At 38.8% G+C, this 22,403-nt stretch overlaps 1 protein-coding gene across 3 annotated transcripts in view; it reads right to left on the bottom strand.

Moving 5' to 3' along the window:
- The window catches only part of fig4a (FIG4 phosphoinositide 5-phosphatase a), a 52,680-nt gene that overhangs the window by 12,045 nt on the left and 18,232 nt on the right, over nucleotides 1–22,403 (bottom strand). For 2 of the 3 annotated variants that reach the window (XM_040017060.1, XM_040017062.1), the window contains exons 11-21: nucleotides 21,922–22,019; nucleotides 18,423–18,556; nucleotides 17,605–17,721; nucleotides 14,334–14,379; nucleotides 14,046–14,194; nucleotides 13,310–13,476; nucleotides 9,798–9,936; nucleotides 7,813–7,871; nucleotides 5,846–5,993; nucleotides 5,633–5,716; nucleotides 4,623–4,821 (exon numbers count right to left, since the gene is read on the bottom strand). In XM_040017060.1, the coding sequence (XP_039872994.1) occupies nucleotides 4,623–4,821; nucleotides 5,633–5,716; nucleotides 5,846–5,993; nucleotides 7,813–7,871; nucleotides 9,798–9,936; nucleotides 13,310–13,476; nucleotides 14,046–14,194; nucleotides 14,334–14,379; nucleotides 17,605–17,721; nucleotides 18,423–18,556; nucleotides 21,922–22,019 (1,340 nt within the window). The remainder of the gene's footprint in view (nucleotides 1–4,622; nucleotides 4,822–5,632; nucleotides 5,717–5,845; nucleotides 5,994–7,812; nucleotides 7,872–9,797; nucleotides 9,937–13,309; nucleotides 13,477–14,045; nucleotides 14,195–14,333; nucleotides 14,380–17,604; nucleotides 17,722–18,422; nucleotides 18,557–21,921; nucleotides 22,020–22,403) is intronic. The other variant, XM_040017061.1, reaches the window with a different exon arrangement.

Genomic DNA, 22,403 nt, shown 5'->3' with positions numbered 1-22,403 from the left:
TACTCTGCCTATAGTCTCTACAGAAAAGGTAAAAGCCTGTTATGTAACAGCATATACAGGATTTGCATGAACGCAGTCCGTTCTCTCACTTTTCTGACATTGCAGTAATATGTGCAACATAAAGCTTTCAATTTTCCCAGTAACTGTATTGATCTGAGCTGCAGGGAGGGGAGAATTACGCAGGGTGTTACCAGAACCATGTCCAGGAAAACAGCAGCTGTGAACACACACAAGATCACAATAATACACAGAGCCCTGTTCAAAGACTACACGGGGATTCGCAAAACACTAACCGCACCATACACACCTACGTGCAGCACACAGGCGAGGGTGTTGTGCAGGCGCATATCTGCTTGTACAGCAACACACAGCAAATCTACCGAGCACATGCACGCTCAAATCGAGGTGGAATACCAAATGAGCATGTGTAATTACATGGTAAACGTAGTAATGATCCGATGTTTAAATATTTCAACAGTTGTGTGTTGTGCTGGCACCCTGGCAATCCATTCTCGGGGACAGGCTTGCAGGCGTCGACACGAGATGCACGAGAGTGACTGCGTGCGCCCAACACGTGAGCAAGCTGTCCGGCCCAAAATATTCATGACCAGCTCATTGCTCATGGCCACGAGAAGACAGGCAGGAAACCCAAGGAAAATACATCATAAATCAGGAGGAGAAATAGATGGATGGAGAAAGAGGGAGTGCCTCTGCTTTCAACTCTGAAGACCAAATGCCTTCAAGATATTTCTCCTTCTCGGTGCCACTGCCCAGATAAATCAAGCAAAGGTGCTTTTTCTTTTTGTTGTTAGAACAATGTTGTAGATTCAAAGCTTTGTGCTGCACAAATAGGACAATTACATGAAAAATGTAATGAGACTACCGATGAGACCTCAAGGACAGCTGGGACTTTCTACAAGAGCAGTCTAAGGTGCCAAGACCTTTAGTGAATTATAAAACAGGAGTAAGCCCAGGCTGAGACTAATGTGAAGATTTCCTAAATCAATAACTAATCTAAATGGCACAGATGCTGACATCCCTAGCTAACACACACACACACACACACACACACACACACACACACACACACACACACACACACACAAGAGATGTCTTTATCACCATGCCATAAAACATTCACGCCTCTTCAGGAACATCACACTGTTAAGTCAACAGCCAACAAATCACCTGAGATTGTGGCTTCAATCAAGGTGGGACAAGGTGCACGCAGTCAACACACTCCTGCTGATGTCTATGGCGTTATTTTTGTGCCACTATTCTGAGCGCACGTAAAAAGAATTTGAGCGCACGTAAAAAAAAGTTTGCAGGTGCAAGTGTTGCATTTTGAGGAGAAATTTATTTTGAGCGAAGAAAAGCTGAATTTGAGTGAACAAAATTCATTCCCGCGTGCAAAAAATGTATTTCAGTGTTTGCTATTATCCAAACAAGTTTTTGCATTTGAGCGCAAATGCAAAAACTCTCACTCAGTTTTTGCATTTGCGCTCGCTCGCAATGTTTCTGCCCGTGCGCCCTCAACTCTTTCTCTACACCGTTATATTTGTGCCACAAAACCAGCCAATCACAGACTTGGATGCAAAAAAATCTGATTGGCTGTTCTGGTCTCCAATCAGCTCGAAATGACGAAATGCAATATCCCAGAATCCATTTAGTCCAAAACTCAAACGAGGCAGTGGCGGAGGAACACAGAGTGGCGGAGTTTGAAATATTACTCTTTCTGGGTCACAAAATAAACTTTAAAGATATTTTCATGCGATAATGATGCTGTGTAAACTTCTAATATCTGCTCGATTCATCAAGACATCACATATTTGCATACGTGCTCTAACGTTTACGGAGATGCCTTGTTACCCACCAGCTGACCGCATAGCTGGACCGGCCATTGGGCATTCTGGGCATTTGCCCGGTGGGCTGATGATGATTTTTCATTTTTATGTTTGTTTGTTTTTGTAACGGTATAAACAATGAAAGGTGGTGGATTAGCCAATTGGTCATGATAAACTCTGGGCTGGACCAATTACAATACATCCGTATTGAGGGGAAAAGGAACGCGATTAGTCCCGTACTTCAGCTAGAATGAAAAAAAAGACACAAAGCTGGAGTTATTCTGTCTTTACGCTGTCAGCTGCCTCTTCTCCCCTCATTCTCCCTCCCTCCCTCTCCTGTTGCTACTTCAATCATGAAACTGATCAATGATCAGCTGATCGTCTCTCTTGTTTGTTTATCTCCCACTTTGCGCCAGAAACAGGAAACCAGCGGATGTTGCGCTAAACAACAACAGCAGCACGTTCAAGCTTGATAAGCTGTTGTTATAATTTATTTTAAATTAATTTCTAGTATCAGCTGATGTTTGCTGGAGCCACAGCTGTAAAAGCTGCTGCTCATGATATCGGTTTGGAAACATGAAGGTGATACAAATCATACATATATACCAACAAGACAGTGTACATCACTGTCACAACAGCGTTTGTTTTAGTTTAGTCTTTTTTTCATGTCATGTCATGATGTCATGATGACTGTGAGCAGCTTCGGTAGCAAAGGCAATATAATAACTCTGAAACCAACAGTTTACACATCACTGGGGGCTCCTTCATGCATGACAAAGGTAATTTCTTAGAAACTGAGACATTTTAAGAGGATGTAGTTATCTGGTGCATCAGTCCTGTTGACACACTGACCTACTCTACCTGTGCTCATTAATGTGCTTCTTGGTCTCACTGTGCTTATAGGGAATCTGGGTCAAAACGTGCATCCAGTCCCCCCGGGACATGAACCAGATACCGATATAGACAGGACATGACAAAAGTTCGTTACTAATATCTACACACATATGCAGATTTTACTGCATTTGATGAACTATACAGTGATGTGTCTGTTTAGAAAATAGCAAAAGCATTTATCTGAATCGCATATTGAGAATTTTTTTCAATGAAAATATTCCTTTTAGGCCTAAAAAAGTCTTACATGCAAGTCTACAGCTCTGCCTAATTTGGTATGCATGGATCTTGCCCAGTGTCAGCCAGGAGAGGCTGTAGCTGCCATCAGTCTTAGTTGGATACATGGTTAAGAAAATGAATGGATGAATGCATCTCTAAGAATATCCACTGCAAGCTCTACTCACTCTCAAATTCTCTTGCTACATGGTAGGACGACGCAGTACTCATCCGCAGTTATTAATGTCCTTAAATTCATCAATGCTGTGGTCACACTAAGGAACAGTGGTTAGAGACGTCAGCGCGACCACAGCTATTGCGACTGTGTGCACTGAATTTGGAGTTTCATCGACTTTGAAATGTTTTTTTAACTGACGGGGACCAGTCACTGAAACAGCCACAACTACTGTCTTCTCATAGATTTGAAAAGAGAAGAGAAATGCCTCCACAAATAATAATGCAGTTGCTTGATATAGGAATAAAACTAGAACACAACCTGTTGGCAACCAGCCGAGTCGAGTTCCCTATTGCAAAGAGATGCGTTGAGCAGACGAGTTGCAATTGTGTTGTCTTTGTGTTTACAAATTCAAATCATTTTCAAACTGTTACCAATTTGCCTGAGAGTGATTGCAGTTAAACTGAGTCAGACTGACTTTTTGGAGACAGGTAGCCTCCCACCAGGTGACCCATGAAATCCATTTACAATCAAAAGTGCAACATACTCAACCTCTTGTTACTAGCCGGTTGCCACAACTACTTGCAGGCAAAAGAATTCAGTGCAATCATTGGGTAAACAAATTCTTCCTCACTGCCTCTTGTATTTTTTTTTTTTTTAACTCTAGTGTGATTTTAGGCTTTTAATGTGAGAATACTTTCAAAGCTGATTTGGACCATAAAATCTACCTTGGCAAGAAACCAAAAAAGAGAACCGAATCAGTCATCAAAAAATTAAGGCAAGCTGGAAACCCGCTGGTGACCTCTCATCACCTGATGTTCTAAAAGCAGCCAAAAATCCCAAAGCACATGCCCCACATTCTCACCCAAAGGGACCATCAAGGACATCAAAAAGGTTTACACGCTATCACAATACACGTGCACAGAACCAGAAAAACCAAAATAAAAACAAATGGAATTATGCAGGATTTATTTGTTTCCTTTGACAAGCAGAGTAGTAGCAGCAGTAGATTTGTAAGCAATAATACAACAGAGGAAACTGTGCAACTATCTCAATTCATTTCTTCAATGCATTAGAAGAAACAAACACTATTTAGAGCCTCAGCTCTATCACTGACACCGATTAAGGTGACGTCTGCTCTTCCGTCTGACGTAAACCAAAACAAAGAACTAATTTCTTCTGGGAGACTTAAGGGAGGTGGGCGAGAGAGAACACAACCAGGGTGACATACTCATACTGGAACGCAACATTCATTTGAGGCCTAAAATATAAGCAGTTAGCAACCCAGCCTAAACTGAGAAGTGCTGGGAGGTCTTTAGACAACATAACATATCCTTGAATTATTAGAGGATATTACCTTGTTAAACAATTACACTCAGAAGTGAAATTATTTTTAATTTATTTAATAAGATCCACAAATTCAAATCTGATAGCTTCCTTTAATATATTTGGGGATTTGAATCTGCCTTGTTAGGACAGTGTTTGTGTGTTCATACCTCCTGGGTGCGACTACTCTCTCCAGACTCCGTTAGCAATTTGATCGGTGTGGATCGTTGAGATACAGTCCCCTCATCCTCACGGTCCTCCTCGGAGTCATCCTCTGATGTGCTAGATATGGCCTCCTCACTCGGGGGAGGAGGTGCGCTAGCTGCAGTCTTCCTCTGGAGAATCGTCTCCTCTTTACTGCTCTTGCTGCTGCCAAGATCCACACGCATGCACACAGATCAACGTATGTATAAACACATACAACTATCGTTCATGTATTGTACATTTTACAGTTTAGTCAAGCAGCAGAATCCCGATTATTTTTATCATGTCTAATGAGTCATCAGATCAGAAATGGCACCATGTTCTTCCACAACATCTCCCTGCAGAAATGTGACTAAACATGTAACTGAAACAGACTTCATGGTTCCCAAAGGCTGTACGAGTTTGAGCCCATGATCTCTGTATACAGAGGATTCTGCAAATGTTATCCCTGACCGCAATATTAGGAGGAGAACCTTGCAAAGCAAGCAAGAAAAAGCAGATATGAAGGATAAGAGTAATGAAACACAATTCTTATTCTCAGAAAAATGGCAACAGGTACACAGAGCAGCTTTTGGGGATGTAGATTAGCTTGTACAGGGAAAGCTATCTGAAGCACAGAACACAAATGGACTTCAATTGCATGCTTAAACATGTTGATTCTAATTTCTATTTCTACAGCAAATCAAAAATAAGCATTTCATATTTAAGGGTCTTGCTAATGTAGGGACAATGAAAAGCACATGAGGACTTGCATTATCCTATTTTTTCCCTGTATGCATACATATTTATTTGGAAAATATATTAATATATAAATGTTTTTTGAAACCAAAAAATAGGGAAAAAGTGTAACATTGCTTGTGGTTAAACAAAGCTGTGTGCATGAGGGCACAGTGACATCGGGCTGATTTATTTTTCATGTAATAAATAAAAAGCTACAACACAAAGGTTGATGTGTACATGGTAGTACTACACTCACCCCAGCACTGATTTTCCCGTTTCCTCTGGCTTGCGCACTGTGAACGGGTTTGGATCCGCTCCCACTGTTTTGGGCATAAACTCCCTTTATGATCAGAAAATAGCTATTAGTCGACATCCTGCATAACAACAACAGCTAATAAATTCAGAACACACTGTTTATCAGAGACATGTTTCACTACCAAAATCATTGCTTTTGTATGTGTATATCCACCTTGCAGAGTTGGTCATGGCAATGCAGAACGTGTCATCAAAGGAGGTAAGTTCATACGGTTTGAAGAATTCCGTGTAAATGTCAATACTCTCGTCCAACTGGTTCATTCTCTTCACTTTGACCTTATCCATATTTTCCTCACAGGGAACTGCATCCAAACAGGAACAGAAAAAAAAATTAATATTTATAACAATTACAACCGCTTCACCCACACACTTTCAACACAAAAATACACTATATCGCCAAAAGGATTTGCTCATTTGCCATCACACGCCTGTGAATTGAATAACATCCTATTCTTAATCCACAAGGTTTAATATGATATGACATCAGCCCACCCTTCTTCCACAAGGTTTTGGAGTGTGTTTATGGGAATTTTTTGCCATTCTTCCAGAAGCACATTAGTGGGGTCAAACACTAGTGTTGGATTAGAAGGCTTGGCTCGGATTCTCCACTCTAATTTATCCCAAAGGTGTTCTATTGGGTTTAGGCGAGACACCTCGAGTTCTTCAACACCTATCTTGCTAGTCAGTGTTTTAATCGACCTTGCTTTGTACTGTGATACACAGCTATCTTTGAACAGGAAGGGGTCATCCCCAAACTGTTCTCACAAAGTTGAGAGCATCAAATTTTCCAAAATGTCTTGGTTTGAAGCATTAAGAGTTTCCTTTCACTGGAACTAAGGGACTGAGCCCAATTCCTAAAAAACACAACCCCACATCATAATCCCCCCTCCATCAAAATTTTAACTTGGCACAAGGGAGTCACGCAGATCACGTTCTTGTGGCAACCACCAAACCCAGACTCCTCCATTAGATTAAAGAAGATTCATCACCCCAACGAACTTGGGACTTTCTGCACAGGTAGTATATTATCATATTACCACTGGAATTCGACAAGCTCATGAGACCAACCCATTCTTTCACAAGCATTTGTAGAAGCAGAATGCATGCCTAGGTGCTTGATTTTTTACACCTGTGGCTAGGGTTGTGCGATATGACCAAAATCTCATATCCTGATACAAGACATCTATCGTCCCGATAACAATATAAATCACAAAAAATGTAACATTTTCTGTAAATTCTGTGAATCTCGGGCAGCTCGACTTGCATGAAGCGTTTCCAGCTGGGCGTCGTGTACCTGGAGTCGAGTGTTTTAACTGATGCGTGAAACTATATATTTTTAGACATAAGTTGTAACGGCCGCCGTTTTCTTTGTATTCATTACACGGCGTGCTGCGGGGAAAAGCCTGCTCTAACGTTTGAGTCTAAGGTTTATATTTTAGCACCTGACGGCTCTTTTTTGCTTCTCATCTGTCAATACTCTGCATAGTGTGATTCAGTTTATTTTGAAAAGTCTCAACAGGATCTTGAGCTTTATTGTGAAAGGTTTATGTGGAAAACAAACAAGCGGACACGCAATGGTTTTATCGTCGTTGTTGCTAACGACAACGCATAAATACAGGCGCTTGTCCGTCAGTAGTGTGGTTATATAAAATATAAGAGAAAGAGAGAACTTTAAGAAATTAATATAGCCACTACAGTGACCATCAAAACGAATAAAAAAAATATTGCAGTAAACAGTTTATTTTGCGACACCACGAAACAAAATGAAACGATAGACATTTTTATATCGTCATCCGATATATATCGTTGTATCGAACAGCCCTACCTGTGGCCATGAAAGTGTTTGGAAGACCTGATCTCAATGATTTGGCAATATAGTGTATATTTAAACAAGTCAGTTACAACATCAGTATAAGGTTTGTTGAATCCCTAGATTGGTCTGCAGACTTATTTTGCATTTATTTTTTACCAACAATAATTGCAACCAAATACACAGTTCCTGCTAGGCTAAGGAATATGGTAAGCAATGACAGACAAAGCCATTGATGGTTGGTCATTCAAATCAGTTTCATAAATAGTTCTGTTTCTTACAATTAAAACCATTAAATTCATTGACAATACCTTCATCATAGGGGACAGGAAGGTAGGACAGGACTCCCTCTGACCACCAGAGTGTATAGCTACAAACAAATAAGATACACAGCATTAAAATATTAAAACTTTTGAGAAGGTGAACGCAACCTAAAGTCTGAATTAGTCTCTTCTGGGACTTAACCTACATTTGGAAAATTGGCCTGTCTGGACCACCTAGACTTTTATGCAATGTGAGCAATTTGAGCGAACGCTCTTATGATGATCTGGTTTAGCGTGCGATGTGCTTCTTACTCCTCTTTGAGAGGAAAAGCGCAAAGTGTGGAAGCTGAATTGAATTTAGCTGCAGCCATGCTAATTTCTTGGAATAATGACTGAGCTACTTTGGCCCATTGTGGCTACACAAATTCGTGGCCTGAAAAAGAAAATTGGGTCTGCTTTTACGTAAGTATGAAGACAGTATGAAGCAACCAGAGTGAATACACTCTCACACTTACGCGCATAAATAACAAGCACAAAATCACTCTGGGTCAAAACATGAAGTGAATTGCAGTCATTACTGGATCATGACAAGGACAGACCAATTGATAAACTGACATTGTGAAATTTGTAGGACATCAGCTTGAACAGACAACACCTGCATGAACAAACAACAGGTGATAGAGACATGTGTCATACGGACATGCTAACGTACTGCATGGTGGTTCTAAGAAGACACAAAATAAACAATCAACCACATAAACAGAAATACAAGGAAAAAAGATTATTGATATTTTCTTAGTATGTAGCCTTGTTTTATCATATATTCAATTATATTTAACAATATCTCACATAAAAGGATTTCAGATTTCACCGAAGCGATCATAGACTCCCCAATAAAACGCCTAACCTAACATTACCTCGAGACAAACTGACAGCAACGACCGTTATATTCTATCTTAAAGATCAGATTTGATTTTACAATAGAAATTATATCATATCCAGATACTACAGACGTCAGTGCCAGTGTTAAATTACCACTAGGATAATTACAAGGAGAGTAATTACTGTGTTAAGACTGTTCTCCATGAGATCAGTGAGCATGGTCGTGGAGCAGCCAGATCCTCACATCTCAAAATATGTATTAAAAAATGGCAACGTATTTAAAATCTAATGGATATTTTGTACGTACACACACACACACACACACACACACACACACACACACACACACACACACACACACACTCTGTTTCTTCAAGTCATTGATAGGATAAGCAATAAAACAGCTTTGAATGTCTTTCTCTGTGCTGTTAATGAGTATTTATATCAAACTGATCACCCTCTTAGGATTATCTTACAGCATATATACATTTTCCTCTTTGTAGGGGTTTTGGATTTCTGGATTTTGAGCATACCTCATTTAATGTTTGGGTTGCATCTCTTATAGGTTATTTCTCATAAGAAAGTACTGTGTAAGAGCTTCACAGGTGAAAGCTACAAAAATAAATAAATACAATTGGTCACTTTTTTGACAGTCAAAGTCTGAAGTCTGAAGCAACTACAATCTAATAGTAAAGTGTGTAGTTGCAAAACTCTGTGTTGTTTTTTCTCACTTTGCACTGATTTTTGCACATATGCTGTGGAAACATTAAAAATTTGTTCTTAATTTGCCTGTGTTTCCTCTGGATCTCCTTCCCTAAGTTTAGCATTCCTGTGCTTTCAGAACCCACGCATAAGATACCAATTTGCACATAGACACAGGTATAAAAGCATAAAGCTCAACCCAGTAGGAAACATATAGCTGCATATAATTAAACTTTCAGGATCAAATTTTTGAAAATCTTGTCCAGCTCAAGAAAAAGCTGGACGTTTTGCACACTTGGATGTGCAAAAAGTGTGCAATCCAAATCCTATAAAAATCCACCAACATTTAAATGAACAACTTCAATATTGAAGACAGAGAAATAAAGTCTGTGTTCATGCAAAGCAAGCACAGTAATCTTTTGGTTGGTGTATTTAGGGTTATCTGTTACCTCCGTCTGTCTTGGGGGATGGCCATGGTGCTTGTATGATGCAGATAGAAGTCTGTGGGAAGCTCCCAAAGGTGTGGCTTAAACTCTGATGGCTGGTAAACTTGGAGGAACAAGTTGATTGCATCTTGTCTGTCAGCATCTGAAAGAGAGAGATGGAAACACGAATAGCTAAAAAAAAAAAAAAAAAAAAACCCAAAAACTGTAAAACAAACTGTAAAGCTTATGATGATATAACTGGTCCATCAAGAGACTTGATTATACACGATCTGAACTCTCTTAGGCAAACTTTCCTGTCATTTCTTTAAGTAGTCTTCAGAAATATTTCTCCAGGGTTCTTGAAAGACATTCAAAGCTCCTCTCTTGCCAGAAGAGTTGCCAGTCATTTCCAATCCAGTTCTTGGGTAATTTGACATAGCTGAGCCTTTTCTTCCAATTTCTCTTACCTAGAAATAGCTTCTTGACAGCCAAACTTCCATAAAGACCGTTTCTGATGACATTTCATTGAACAGTAGATAGACAGACTGAACTCATCCTCAACTGGTCTAGGTAGCCATTGGTTGCTTTTTCAAAATGACTGAAAAAGCAGCCAATGGCAAAAGATAAACCTTGAAAACCTTCGAAGCCTGGAAAACTACTGATGTAGATGACTTAAAAAAATATACTGCTTGAAAAAAAGTCTTGAAGTCACTAATGCCCAGAGATGCTCAGGAAGAGGAAAGCCAAATAATGTGCATACTTTAAATTGAATCTTTTTAATCATGTACCATTTCATATATTTAAACTTTTGAGTTTTGTGTCAACAGTGCCTTGTTTAAAAAAAACAAAAGAACAAGAAAAAAAATGTTAGTTTATAAATTACTGTGGTTCCTAATGCAGGGGAGTACAGTTCAAAAGTGAATGTGAAGCAAACTTAAGCCTCCTTTACCATGATGGCAAACTACACCAGCTCTTCACTGTGAGCAGCATTGAAAAGATTTAAGTTAATGAATCAACATCTAAGTAACGCTGACTTGTACATACATCATAGCAGTAAAAACTCTTGTAACAACTGCACTACAGCATTTTGGCTATGAGTGTGTGCTTAGATAATCTCTGTGAGCGTTTGTGTGCTCAGCATGTGGCACGTGCTTTGTACATTTGTCTGGTTTAGTGCCATTTAATTCACCCTCCCTAACTACAGCACGAAGCCACGTGCATGCTGCCCCAACAGTCACGTTAGGTAATTAGAAACTAAACTGGGTTTTATTACAGCCCACCACCAAGACTGTTCTCCAATTACGTTTTTTTCTCTGAGATTTATCTCGTGTATCACACATGATATGAGTTACTGGTGATCTTTGAACATAATATACACGTGCAACCATTATGAATTAAAGGAAGGAGGAATATAATTTGACATCATGTCTGTTAATTGTCTTAATAAGCATATGAGGTCACGCTGCATCTACCAATTAAAAGGCTGCACAGGATATGGAAGCTTACACTACATGGTTCTGTGTATAAAATTGATCTGTGATTCAAGGGGAAGCTGTTACAGTGCTTGACTATGATATAAAATTATATGTCATTTACCTCATAGGAAGTAGCATTTTATAATTTTATTCTACTGTATTTATTTTAATTCCCCATATACATAATAAAAATATATACAACATACATATGCACATATGAGTGCCATTAATAGGAGAACTTATTATGGAAGGATTATGGTTTTAACATTTACCGGGTGTTCTTTTTTTAGAAATTACTGAGCAACACAAGGGTGGAATTACCCTTTTCCAATTTTGCAGAAACTAGTCTAAAAGGGCATGGAAAACATGACCACAGGAAAATCTGTGAAAATGGTTGTGCCCTTGTAAAGGGGCAAGTTGACAGAACAAACCAGCCAGTGCTCAGACTACAAAGCATTTAGGCTAATTTGTCCTTATATAGTCTTCTTAAGTGGCAACAAGTAGTTAATCATATTACCTGATTCAGGTCATAGGATTGTTCAATTTGCAGTTCATGAATCCTGTTCGAGTGTGATGGTCTCTGGCTGTCTGTGCTGCTGGATTTTATGGGCTTCTTTTTAAAAATTCTTAATACACGCTACTCTCAGCAACAAACTACTGATTGAATTTCTCAAAACTAAATCAAGAGCAAAGCACCACAAACAAGGTCGATGTTGTAGGTCAAGTAGTGCAGTTCTGTTAATCAAGGTTTAAGACACAGTACACAGTCTTCTTCTTCACTCCTGGAACACTCGCTGGTGTACTGTGAAAACACCTTTGTAAACCCATTAAGATTTCTAGATACACTGATTGTAACCACGCACTAGGGTGTCATTTAAAATGATTAAAAATCTAAATTGCGGACATTGCAAAGCCACTTTTATCAGTAACTGCTGGGTAATTATGTCATGTCTACAAATTGGCTGCAATCAAAAAAATATCTGCAATTAACAATATTAAAAATCTCATCTGCAGTCATGCGCAGAAAAAAGGGGTTTAGCAAAGGTAAATGTGAAGTAACTGCCTTTTTTTTTTCCTGAGGAATTTTGACCCACCTCTCTTTACCATGTTCCCACAGTTCATTGAGCTTTGCAGGCATTTATTTGTGTGCAGGTCTCTCAAGGTCTTGTCCCAGCATTTCAGCAGCGCTGATGTTCTGGACTGACACCTTGTTTCTGCAGTCTTTTAGCTACTGAATTGTATATTTGAAGCTGATCATTATCCTGTTGCATGTCCCAATTTTAGCCAAGCTTTAGCTGTCAGACAGATGTCCTCATATATGACTCTAGAATAGCTTAGTATGCAAAGGAGTTCATGTTTGGCTCAATGACTATAAGGTGCCTCGGTCCTGCTGCTGCAAAACAAACCCAAATCTTCTCGCGTCCACCATTGTGCTGACAGTTGGTATGAGGTGTTTGGATTTTGCCAAACATGGCTCTGTGCATTATGGTCTCGTCTGTCCAAAACACATTGTTCCAAAAGTCTTGTGATTGGTGCAGATGCAACTTTGCAAACATAAGCCATTTTTGTTTTTTAGAGAAACAATACTTTTCCCCGACAACCCTTTCAAACAAGCCATGCCTGTTCATTTTCTTTTGAATTGAGATGTCATGAACTTTGATATTTAACATGCTAACATATGGCTTTACAGTCACCAATTCTTTGACTTGGTGCAGTTTCTCTGAGTATTGCACAGTCTGGCTTAAGGGTGAATTTGTTAAGTTGTCTGTTGCTGGGAAGATTGGCAACCATCTTGAGTGATTTTCACTTGTGACCAAACTTTCTCACAGAAAGTTTTGTGAGCCGATTCACATTTGTCCTATGTTCTGTTCAAGTAAAGGCAGAAATGTTTGCTTATATGTAATTATAGAGTGTCGTTTTCTTCATACTTCACATGAGTGTAAACTACACATGCATGCACAAGTTGAGCCCATTTCTATGGAAACCTGGAACATAACTAAGAGTAGATTCTGTTTAATACGGAGCATAGCTGAGGATAGAAGGAACTAGCGTAGAACACACCTGAGAAAGCATTGCTGTAGTACCGTGACAGCGTTTGCATGATATCTTTGGAGTGCTGTGTCCAGGGTGCAATCTTGCGGTAAGTCTTGACCCTGTGCACGAGCTGAGAGCCCCCGTACTGCAGTGACAGAGTGTCTCCATGGTCTTCATACAACTCCTCAAACAACCTGAACAGCACAAAAGAAAAAATGTCATCAATTCGCAAGGGCAAATAAAACTGTGATTCATTTATTATTTTGGTGATGTGGGCTTTTGGAGGATTATTTTTTGGGAAAAAAAAAGGTGTAAAAAAAAAAAAAAGTAATTAAAAATACCTCAACTGATTGGGTCTGTATTTTGTGCTTGTTTCTTTGTATGTGTGCAACAGTGATTAACTACTAGAGAGCTATGAGTCATATTAAGTGGTGTTAATGTGCTGTTCTAACAGCTTTCACGTTGCTTGTAAGAACGCTTCAGTTCAAGCATGTGACAGATTCTTGTTCTCCTTGATGCACTGACTGTAGCTCATGCTGTGTTCAGATGGAAATAACTGAGCTTTAAGTGGCAGTTTCAAGTAAAAGTAGACAGAGACACACACTACTGACTAATGTTTGCGAATACTGAATTTAGAGCAGCAAACTTTGGGATAAAAGGTTGGAATAACTGCCATATTTGCGTCTGCCAAAAGGATTCCAAATAAATGAAAAAGATCAAGTTTAGCATGGATTAGATTTTCAGGCAATTATATGAACTTTACCTCACGCAGTCAGTATCAAACTGGAGCTTGGGCTTGTCAATCATTCCCAGCGCGTAAAGCTGATAAGCCAGAGCGCACTTGCCCACCATGAACTGGGCAGTATTGGTCCGGTCAAGACAATCCACACAGTTGGTCCGCAACACACCAGTCTACACATCAAGCAACAAGAGGAAAACAGCTGACTTTATAAACTACAGTCTATTAACTCAGTAGTAGTAATCATTATGATGATGACAAACAGGCAAGCCTTTTTTTACAATTGTGTGCAAAAAGCTGCAAAAGACCTACCTGCAGTCGCCCAGTGGATGTTATTTGTCCACCTACATCTCCCCACCTGTAAAAATGTTACTTAATTTACTGAAGTCAATAAACAAACGGAAACAAACCGAACACGTACATCACAATACTATTCTTCTGCAATAACATTTTCTAATTTATTCCGGCTTCAGTATGATGAAACTGCGATGATAACTGTCATCACAGTGATTGTCACCATTACGAGAATGAACATAATGGAATGGGTGCAGACACAGCAAAGGCACCCTGACACAATGCACCCCCATCAGGAGTGCAAGTACAGAAGAAAATGTTCAGCAGACAAATTCTAATACCCAGAGATGAAAAGTGGAAGTCATGTTCACATTTACACTGCTGTAGTACTTTCTGTGCAAAACCAAGCAAAGTTATACTGACCCCTAGAAAAAAAAAAGTTACAGTATGTTTAAAATTTAGAAAAAAAGAGATTAATTCTTGGTTATTTTGTTAACGTGAAGTCAGAAAGAGGCAAACAACCAGAGTGCTAGTTGCTAATAGTTTTTTTTTTTGTTACATGAATGTTAATAAACAGGACACCAATTTACTGATTAGTGAACTTGTTAGTAGGTAGATATTGTGTTACTTGGGGCCAAGCTGAACCATCCAGTAGCTGGCCGTTGCTTTACACTTCACTGTGCAGACCTTGCTAGTACCAGTTTAGACCCTCTTTTGCTTTCAGAGCTGCCTTAATTCTTCATGGTTTCATAGATTCAACAGGGTCATGGAAACATTCCTCAGAGATTTTGGTCAATATTGACACGATAGCGTCACATTGCTGCAGATCTGTCTGCTGCATATTCATGATGCAAATCTCCCACCACCAGTGTTGGGAAGGTTACTTTCAAAATGTATTCCACTACAGATTACAGAATACAAGCCCCAAAATGTAACGTATGAGAGTAACGTATTCTGAATACAATGGATTACTTAATATATTATCAAGCTAGATTTTTAAATCTTAATATAAAATGAGTAACAGTAGGGTGGACATTAGGTAAGGCTGCACTTTTTGCAGCAAAAACTATTCGGCGCGTATATAAAGCAGGTCTGCGGCTCCGAACCGTAGTAAAGGGACCTCTGGCTAATACGTCGGGTTCCGCGTCAGGCTCGTAACCGAAAACTAGTTTTACTTTGTTGTCTGGGTCAACTCTGCTAACGAGAGACAGAGAGAGGCGTTGAAAGGCTGCTCCAACAGAACGTATTGTTTTGGAGGAAAACACGAACACAGTGTACAGTCGAGTCTTAATAGCTCACTTACAACTGGGCTACACTGCCCATGAGGCTACATTCTTTAGGGCTATGCCTGTAGCACTCTGCCTATTGCCTTCATATTAAATAATTTTTTGAACAATAATTAAAAAAACATATTTTGTCACGTCATTATGTGGGCTGCAAGTAGAGGTGACATGGGCCGCGAGATTGAGACACAGGCATTAGAGCCTCTTAATGCGTTTTGTTTGGGTTTCCGGTGTTGTGCCAAAAAGTGATTTCCAATGTTCTCGTGTGTTTTTTATGTGTAATACCATTACGTATGTTGCTAAATAGACTTCGGTGAACAGGTATTGCAAAGGGGTTAAATACACAATTTTAAAAAATTACCTGTTTCTCAATTATCTTTGTAGCTGTGTTATTGTACTTAATTATAATCAATCAGCTTCCTTTTGTCCACTTAAAATATGTTTACAGAACTATTTTTGCATTTGTTGCAATTTCAGCTGTCCTCTTGGCCAGAATACTCTTAAAAAGAGACATTTTTTAAAGCAAACAAGAATTTTTTTTTAACTCCATAAATAAAGGATACATAAAAGTCACTGCCAAAAAGTGATTGCGGCTTCTACCTTCTTACAGGAATGTTGTTTGTTGGTCAAGATGACTGGATATAATTCATGAGGGATATATTTGACATATGTTTCACATATTGTAGATCAACAAGTTATTTATAGCAGTTTAAATACAACCAATCAGTTTTTGGCAAATGCCAGAAATCAGTTTTTGGCAGACAATCACTTTTTGGCACAACACCAGCAATGCGTGGAATTACCAAAAATAGAGAGGGGACAGCCTAACATATGAAACAGGAAAGGACTGCCGTGTAATCCCTTTATTTTAACAAAGTAACTGTATTTTCCTTATTCCATTTAAATTCTCTACCACTCTCATTCAACACTTTCTTTTTAAAAGGGAAAAACAGCAAATAAAGAAAATCACCCTTTGACGAAAGGCAGACTAAATTGTACAAAAGCAAGCAGAAATCAATCAATGCAAAAAACCCAGTAATTCTGAATTTCTCCTTGTGAGCTGTGGATATTTAAGAAGAAGTTTTAAAACACATTTTATCATCTCTGAATAAACTCCGTGACCCACTTTAAAATCAATCAGCAGGTGTAGCTAAAGTATGCATCAAAGTACAAAGTCTGAATGCAGCGAGATGGAAACTTCAGACAAACGTGTAAATGATCAGAACAAGGCAGCGTTATCAAGACTTTGTAAATATCTTCATTATCCATGACCCAATTCCTGCATGTGATGAATGCTACAGGTGTCATACCTGATTGCACAAACAAACAAAACACCTACCAGTGTATGTGTGTGCGTGCATGTGTGTAGTTGGGAGCATGTGGCTGAGCGTATGAGTCCTTAAAGCAAAAGAAAGTGTGATAGCTTACGTAATGCAAAAGAAAGGGTAATAAATATGTGCTCTGGCATGGTCGTTGTGTTATGTAACAGAATGCTAATGCTGAGTAAAAGCGATTAAATCATCCAGACAGTAGAAGAGCCAGGCACTATGTACATGGATGGCAATCTACTCAGCTCATTAGCAGAAATTTCAATGTAATACAACTGCCATCAGGCATAATTTCCATTAAGAATTCATATGTGGAAAGTTTCAAAATCAAGCAAGTGTCGATAAATGTGATCATGAATATGGAAAATTACAAAACCTTAAATTTATGAAATTTGTGGAAAACATCCGATATATGAATCTAAAAAAAGACACTATTGTGGTTTAGTTTTCTGTAACCCAGTCATATTCAGATTCATTAAGCAGCTTCCATTTTACTTATTAGTTTGCTTCAAATAAAACTGAAACAGTAACAGATGTGTTTGTTTTGCACATGGGGCTGACTGAAAGTTTTAATTCTTGTCCAGCAGTGTGTGTTTCGGCCTTCTCTGTTTTAAAGGGGCAGCAAAAGAAGCAATCGAATAGGATTTAAAAAAAAAAAAAAAGAAGAAAAAGTCTCACCTTTCATCTGGTCTGAGAGTGTGACAGTAGAAGTCAGAGCGATTAATGAAGAAACCCGTTCGCTTGACCACGTTCTCTGCTATCATACTCAGACGGTCGAGAACATTGCACAACTTGCTGGGACAGAAAGAGAAAGATTGGAAATGTCAGTTTAACTCGCTGAAGAATAAATCATTTTAAAAAATGGATGTGCCTGTAGAAGCCCATTCATCAAATTTTATATCCAAGTCCCTAGACTTTAACATCTCTATTCTTTGCTCCCAAAAGGGCTCAGGTTAAAATGTCAAGATCTCATATGAGTGTATCAGAAACAATGAGAAGGTCTGGAAATGAATAATGTCAGTATTTTAATCCAGAGAAGTTTCAGAGTGTCCCAGATAGCTGCTTTGAGCTCTCTTTAACACGTCTGTCCGGACCTTACCCAAAATTCCTCTACAACAATGTGAGAGGAATTTCAAGCAGTTCTAAGAGAATTATAAAGTCAGATAGAAAATGTTTACTTCAAGTTATTGCTGCTAAATATTGGTTCTACAAGCTACTAAATCACAGGATGTACTTAGTTTTTCACAGTGACTCTGATTTTCCTGATATACCACTTTCACAGGAATGAGGTGGACATGGGGGTCACAGTGATTTTGTTATCTGAGAGCTTACAGGCATACAAACTTGTCCAAAGGTTCAATTTTCTCTTTATGTAATGTGCTTACGTCACACCATGATATTTTTCCCCTCTTTCAAAGTGAGCTTCTTATTTTGATGGTAAAAACACAATAAACCTGCACCTTAAAGATATTCTGTGCACTAGTATTTGTCAATACCTCTTGGTGTATCGGGCCATGTCCCAAGCGATATAGTCTATGCAATGGGAGGGAGGGAGGAACTGATTCAAGTTGACCACAGCACGGAACAGCTCCTCACTCAGAATCTTCTCATGTTTCCTTTTTTCACGCTTCTGTAGCACAACAAAGAGATGTACACATGTATGTGTGATTCTATCAAACGTCAACTTAAGTATTACATTATGGTGGGCTTGATGTACAGTCACAATAGTATCTGAGTTCTTTGAAAGGTTTCCATTAGGGCTGTAGTCAGACATGTAACAGATTCTGTGTTTTCCTTTGAAGTATTAATCAACATCCGTTCATGTCTTTTACACAGTGACCTCAGAGAACACAAAGCTGCAAGATGCAATTTACAGGCATCGAGCAGAGTAGAATATATGTAATAGAAACCACATGATGCAGGCCAAGGACATCCCAGCCTACTAAAATCAACCTAAAAATGAAAATTAAATGTGAAAAAACATTTTAATTAAACAAAAACAAAAACACGACTTTCACAAGGAAAATAAATAATCAGAAAAAAAAGGGGGTTATGTTTTGTGTGTAAAATATTAAAACGAGCGGTCCACACACGCACACGGGTACTTAAATATAAATATAGGATATACCCCTGGCACTAATTGGTATCAATTTGAAAGTCCTAAATTGCTTTGTTCACGAATGATCCCATTCACAAACTTGGGTGTCCACGTCGCCTGACCTCTCACCTGCCTGGCGAGGTGATGATACCCCATGAGCCTTTTATGGCTGAGGGGCAAAAAAAAAACAAAACAGTAAAACATTTAGAAATTTTGTCCAAAGTAATATTTAAAAACATCTTTCCCCTGCCTTTTACTTGAGTTATGCCTGCACAAACTTACAAAACTTTGTGGCCTTAAGAACTGTTGGTCAACATCTACAACAACCAATGGTTTCACGCCATAAGAAAAAAATTGATGGGCACACATCCAAGCAAATCACTGAACCAAACTTCAAAATCTTGATGCTATCATGGCCAACTGAATGCACTGTGCAAAAAATGGCCATGAGTGAAACTAGGTCTACTCAACTACAATAAGCAAATTTGATGGTGTAAAATTTAAAAGTACCTTTGGCGAGCAAACATGGGGCAACAATATTACAGTGATTATAAATCTTGCCTCTAATTTTGTCGTAATCAGTAAGTGAAAAAAAAAAAATCAGAAAAAAAAAAATCAAAGGAATTATTCTTTGTCAACTAAAATGCATGAACTCATAATCCTTCTGTGTGATCTGCAGTCACACTATCCATTAAGCTATTTCCACATGAACTCCACTGTAGCTTTATGACTGATCACCCAGGGTGATAATCAGCTTGGACGCATCATTTAGCAGCTCACATCGCCATTCAAACATCCAGCAGTGGCAAAGCACCACAGCAACCAGTCAAATTACCAGCACATTTCCTCGACCATTCAGCAGAGCGTGTCATACAGGCAGACACATATACACGCTCGGTCACACTTTCTGAGCACAGATGAGATACTACAAGTACAGTACACGTGAACAAACACTCAGAACAGCAGACTTGTATTGTTCACAGGTATAAACAAGCTTTAATAAAAGGCCACAATAATGTTGAGGTGCAAAAGTGCAGTCGCAGATCACGAATGATAACATAAAACAGTCACACATGCACACTGACGTATGGGAGTGGGCTTTTCAGTGACGTATTAGTGACGTTAATGAACACTGTAATAATATGGGTGTATATTTTACCACAATGGTTTAATGGGTTTCATGTTTTTCTGTAAGGTTACAATCCAAATTATATATCTAAGGGTACAGCGTACAAGGTATCCTGAACAAGTCATTCACATGCTTTACCATGTGTGCCTTTACGCCTCCTTTCTTACATGCTGGGATGCATGCATTAGCCCTTGCCAAAATGATGCACATATAAAAGAGTTTGAAGGGCCAACATGGCCCATGCCACCTCCATTAAGGGATAGATGGCAGTGGGTTTTATGGTTAAATGCCATTTCCTTCCTCTTTCTGTCTCTCTTGGATAATCTGGAGGGGGGTATTGTGTTAGCAGGGGATCCCCTGCTTTGCTCCCCACAGTCTGCAAATTTCACATGGCTGTGGCTTGTGCACACCTCTGAGCTCTGTGATTCGTTCCTCATCTCACAGTTCCCCTTGTGAGTGACAACGTGAGCTGGAGACCCAATCTACGGAGTATATGGCCATGTGCCCAACATAAAGTAACTGTGATGCACACAAGGATACATCTGCAGCATGAAGCAAGATAAAGCATTTTATAATCTTCATAATTTATAATAAAACATAATAATCTTGCTTTTTTTTTTTTTTTTTAAACTGACAGCAGTTTAAATGAATTATGTTAATTTTTCAGCAGAATAATATGGAAGGCATAATGTGGTGAAAGCTAGGTGTGTCTTATCAAATGTGTTTGTGCGTGTTAGTATGCTTGTGTTTCCAGAACAATGCAGAAGCAGATCAATATTCAAGGCAGCTTTTCAACCGCTTGTAATCAGCAAGCACTCAGAAAGTCTCCTGTGACTAAACGGCTCCACAGCAACACCTAACGCACCAATATCAACAGAATGCTTGACAAATTACAGTCGTGCCCTGCACTATAATTTTAAATAGCTACCTCTTGAGTGATCACACAAGAAAGTTATTTGATCTAAAGATATGCTTGATGCATATATAATCCTTAGCCATTTTTGTCTCTTTCAGTTTTAATAAAAGTGCTGTACCGAGAGTATTGGCAGGGACTAGAAAGACAGGCCACATTTCTCCCACGTTAGCTTCTTTTCATTGGCTTATCTAATTTAAAATCCTTCTCCTCACTTACAAGGTCTTCAATAACCAGGTCGCATTTTATCTTAAAGGCCTCCTAGTACCATATCACCACAATAGAGCACTTTGCTGTCAGACTGTGGGCTTGCTCATGGGGAGGGATTGTTAAGGTTTTCTCTGTATTATTTTAAGCTGTTTACCGTACAATATAACGTGCCTTGAATTGACTGTTTTTGTGAATTGGGCTTATGTAAATAAAACAGATTTTACTGACTTTATTGAACTGAAATTTGATATACAGAAAATAAAATGTAGATAAACTAGCAGAAGACAACATGAGCTGTGTATTTACGCATTTCCCTTTATTGCATTGTTTCTCTGAAAGCATTGTACTGCAGATGTGCCCTAAAGAAGGTGCAAAGTGCTAATTGTAACTGTAGCACTGGAAAAATTTAACCGTGAACTCTCTAGCCCTAGAATGGATTCACAGGTACATTCAAATCTGCTATTAATTTAATAACTAAGACATTCGAAGTCTGCATACTTGCATAACTGTGTGGAGATGTGATTTTATTTATATCACAAGAATTTATGTAAATAGTAAATAGCTTGTAAGTGATCTTATTACTTAATGACTGTATTTTTGTGTCATTAAACACATTTTGGAATACTTATTTCAGCACCTCCCTACCTTGACCAAGTTGAGGATGATGATGGGTGAGCCAAACCGCTGTAGCATCTGGTCAAAATGGAGGCCAGCTACATAGGCGTATGGGTCAGCTTGGTCCACTGCAAAATTAGACAGAAAAAATATTTTAATGGTTAAATATTTAAGGGTCCCCACAAGAATATAACACAACTTTATTGACCTCAATATAAATTATTTTTCAAAACAATATTGCATATTGTCACAGCTGAGGTAAAAGTAGCAACAACACTGAGAGACCTACATCACCACCACCAAAGATCACTACAGTGGAACACTTGTTCTAGCTGCTATGAAAAAGAAGTTATCTGAGTCACTTGACTAAATGCTTAAATTCTTATCCATCACGCATCACAATGATAGAGCCATCCGCTGTGTTGTGCCTGCATGACTGAGCATGCGTCAAGGCATGACATGACAAAGAGATCTGATAATAGAGATCTGATTAGGGCTGTGCGATATGAACA

Source organism: Simochromis diagramma, unplaced genomic scaffold (assembly GCF_900408965.1).
Source record: "Simochromis diagramma unplaced genomic scaffold, fSimDia1.1 OVJJ01000802.1, whole genome shotgun sequence".
NCBI lineage: Eukaryota > Metazoa > Chordata > Actinopteri > Cichliformes > Cichlidae > Simochromis > Simochromis diagramma.
The sequence above is the reverse complement of the archived record's forward strand: the minus strand, read 5'-3'. Positions and strand labels throughout refer to the sequence as shown.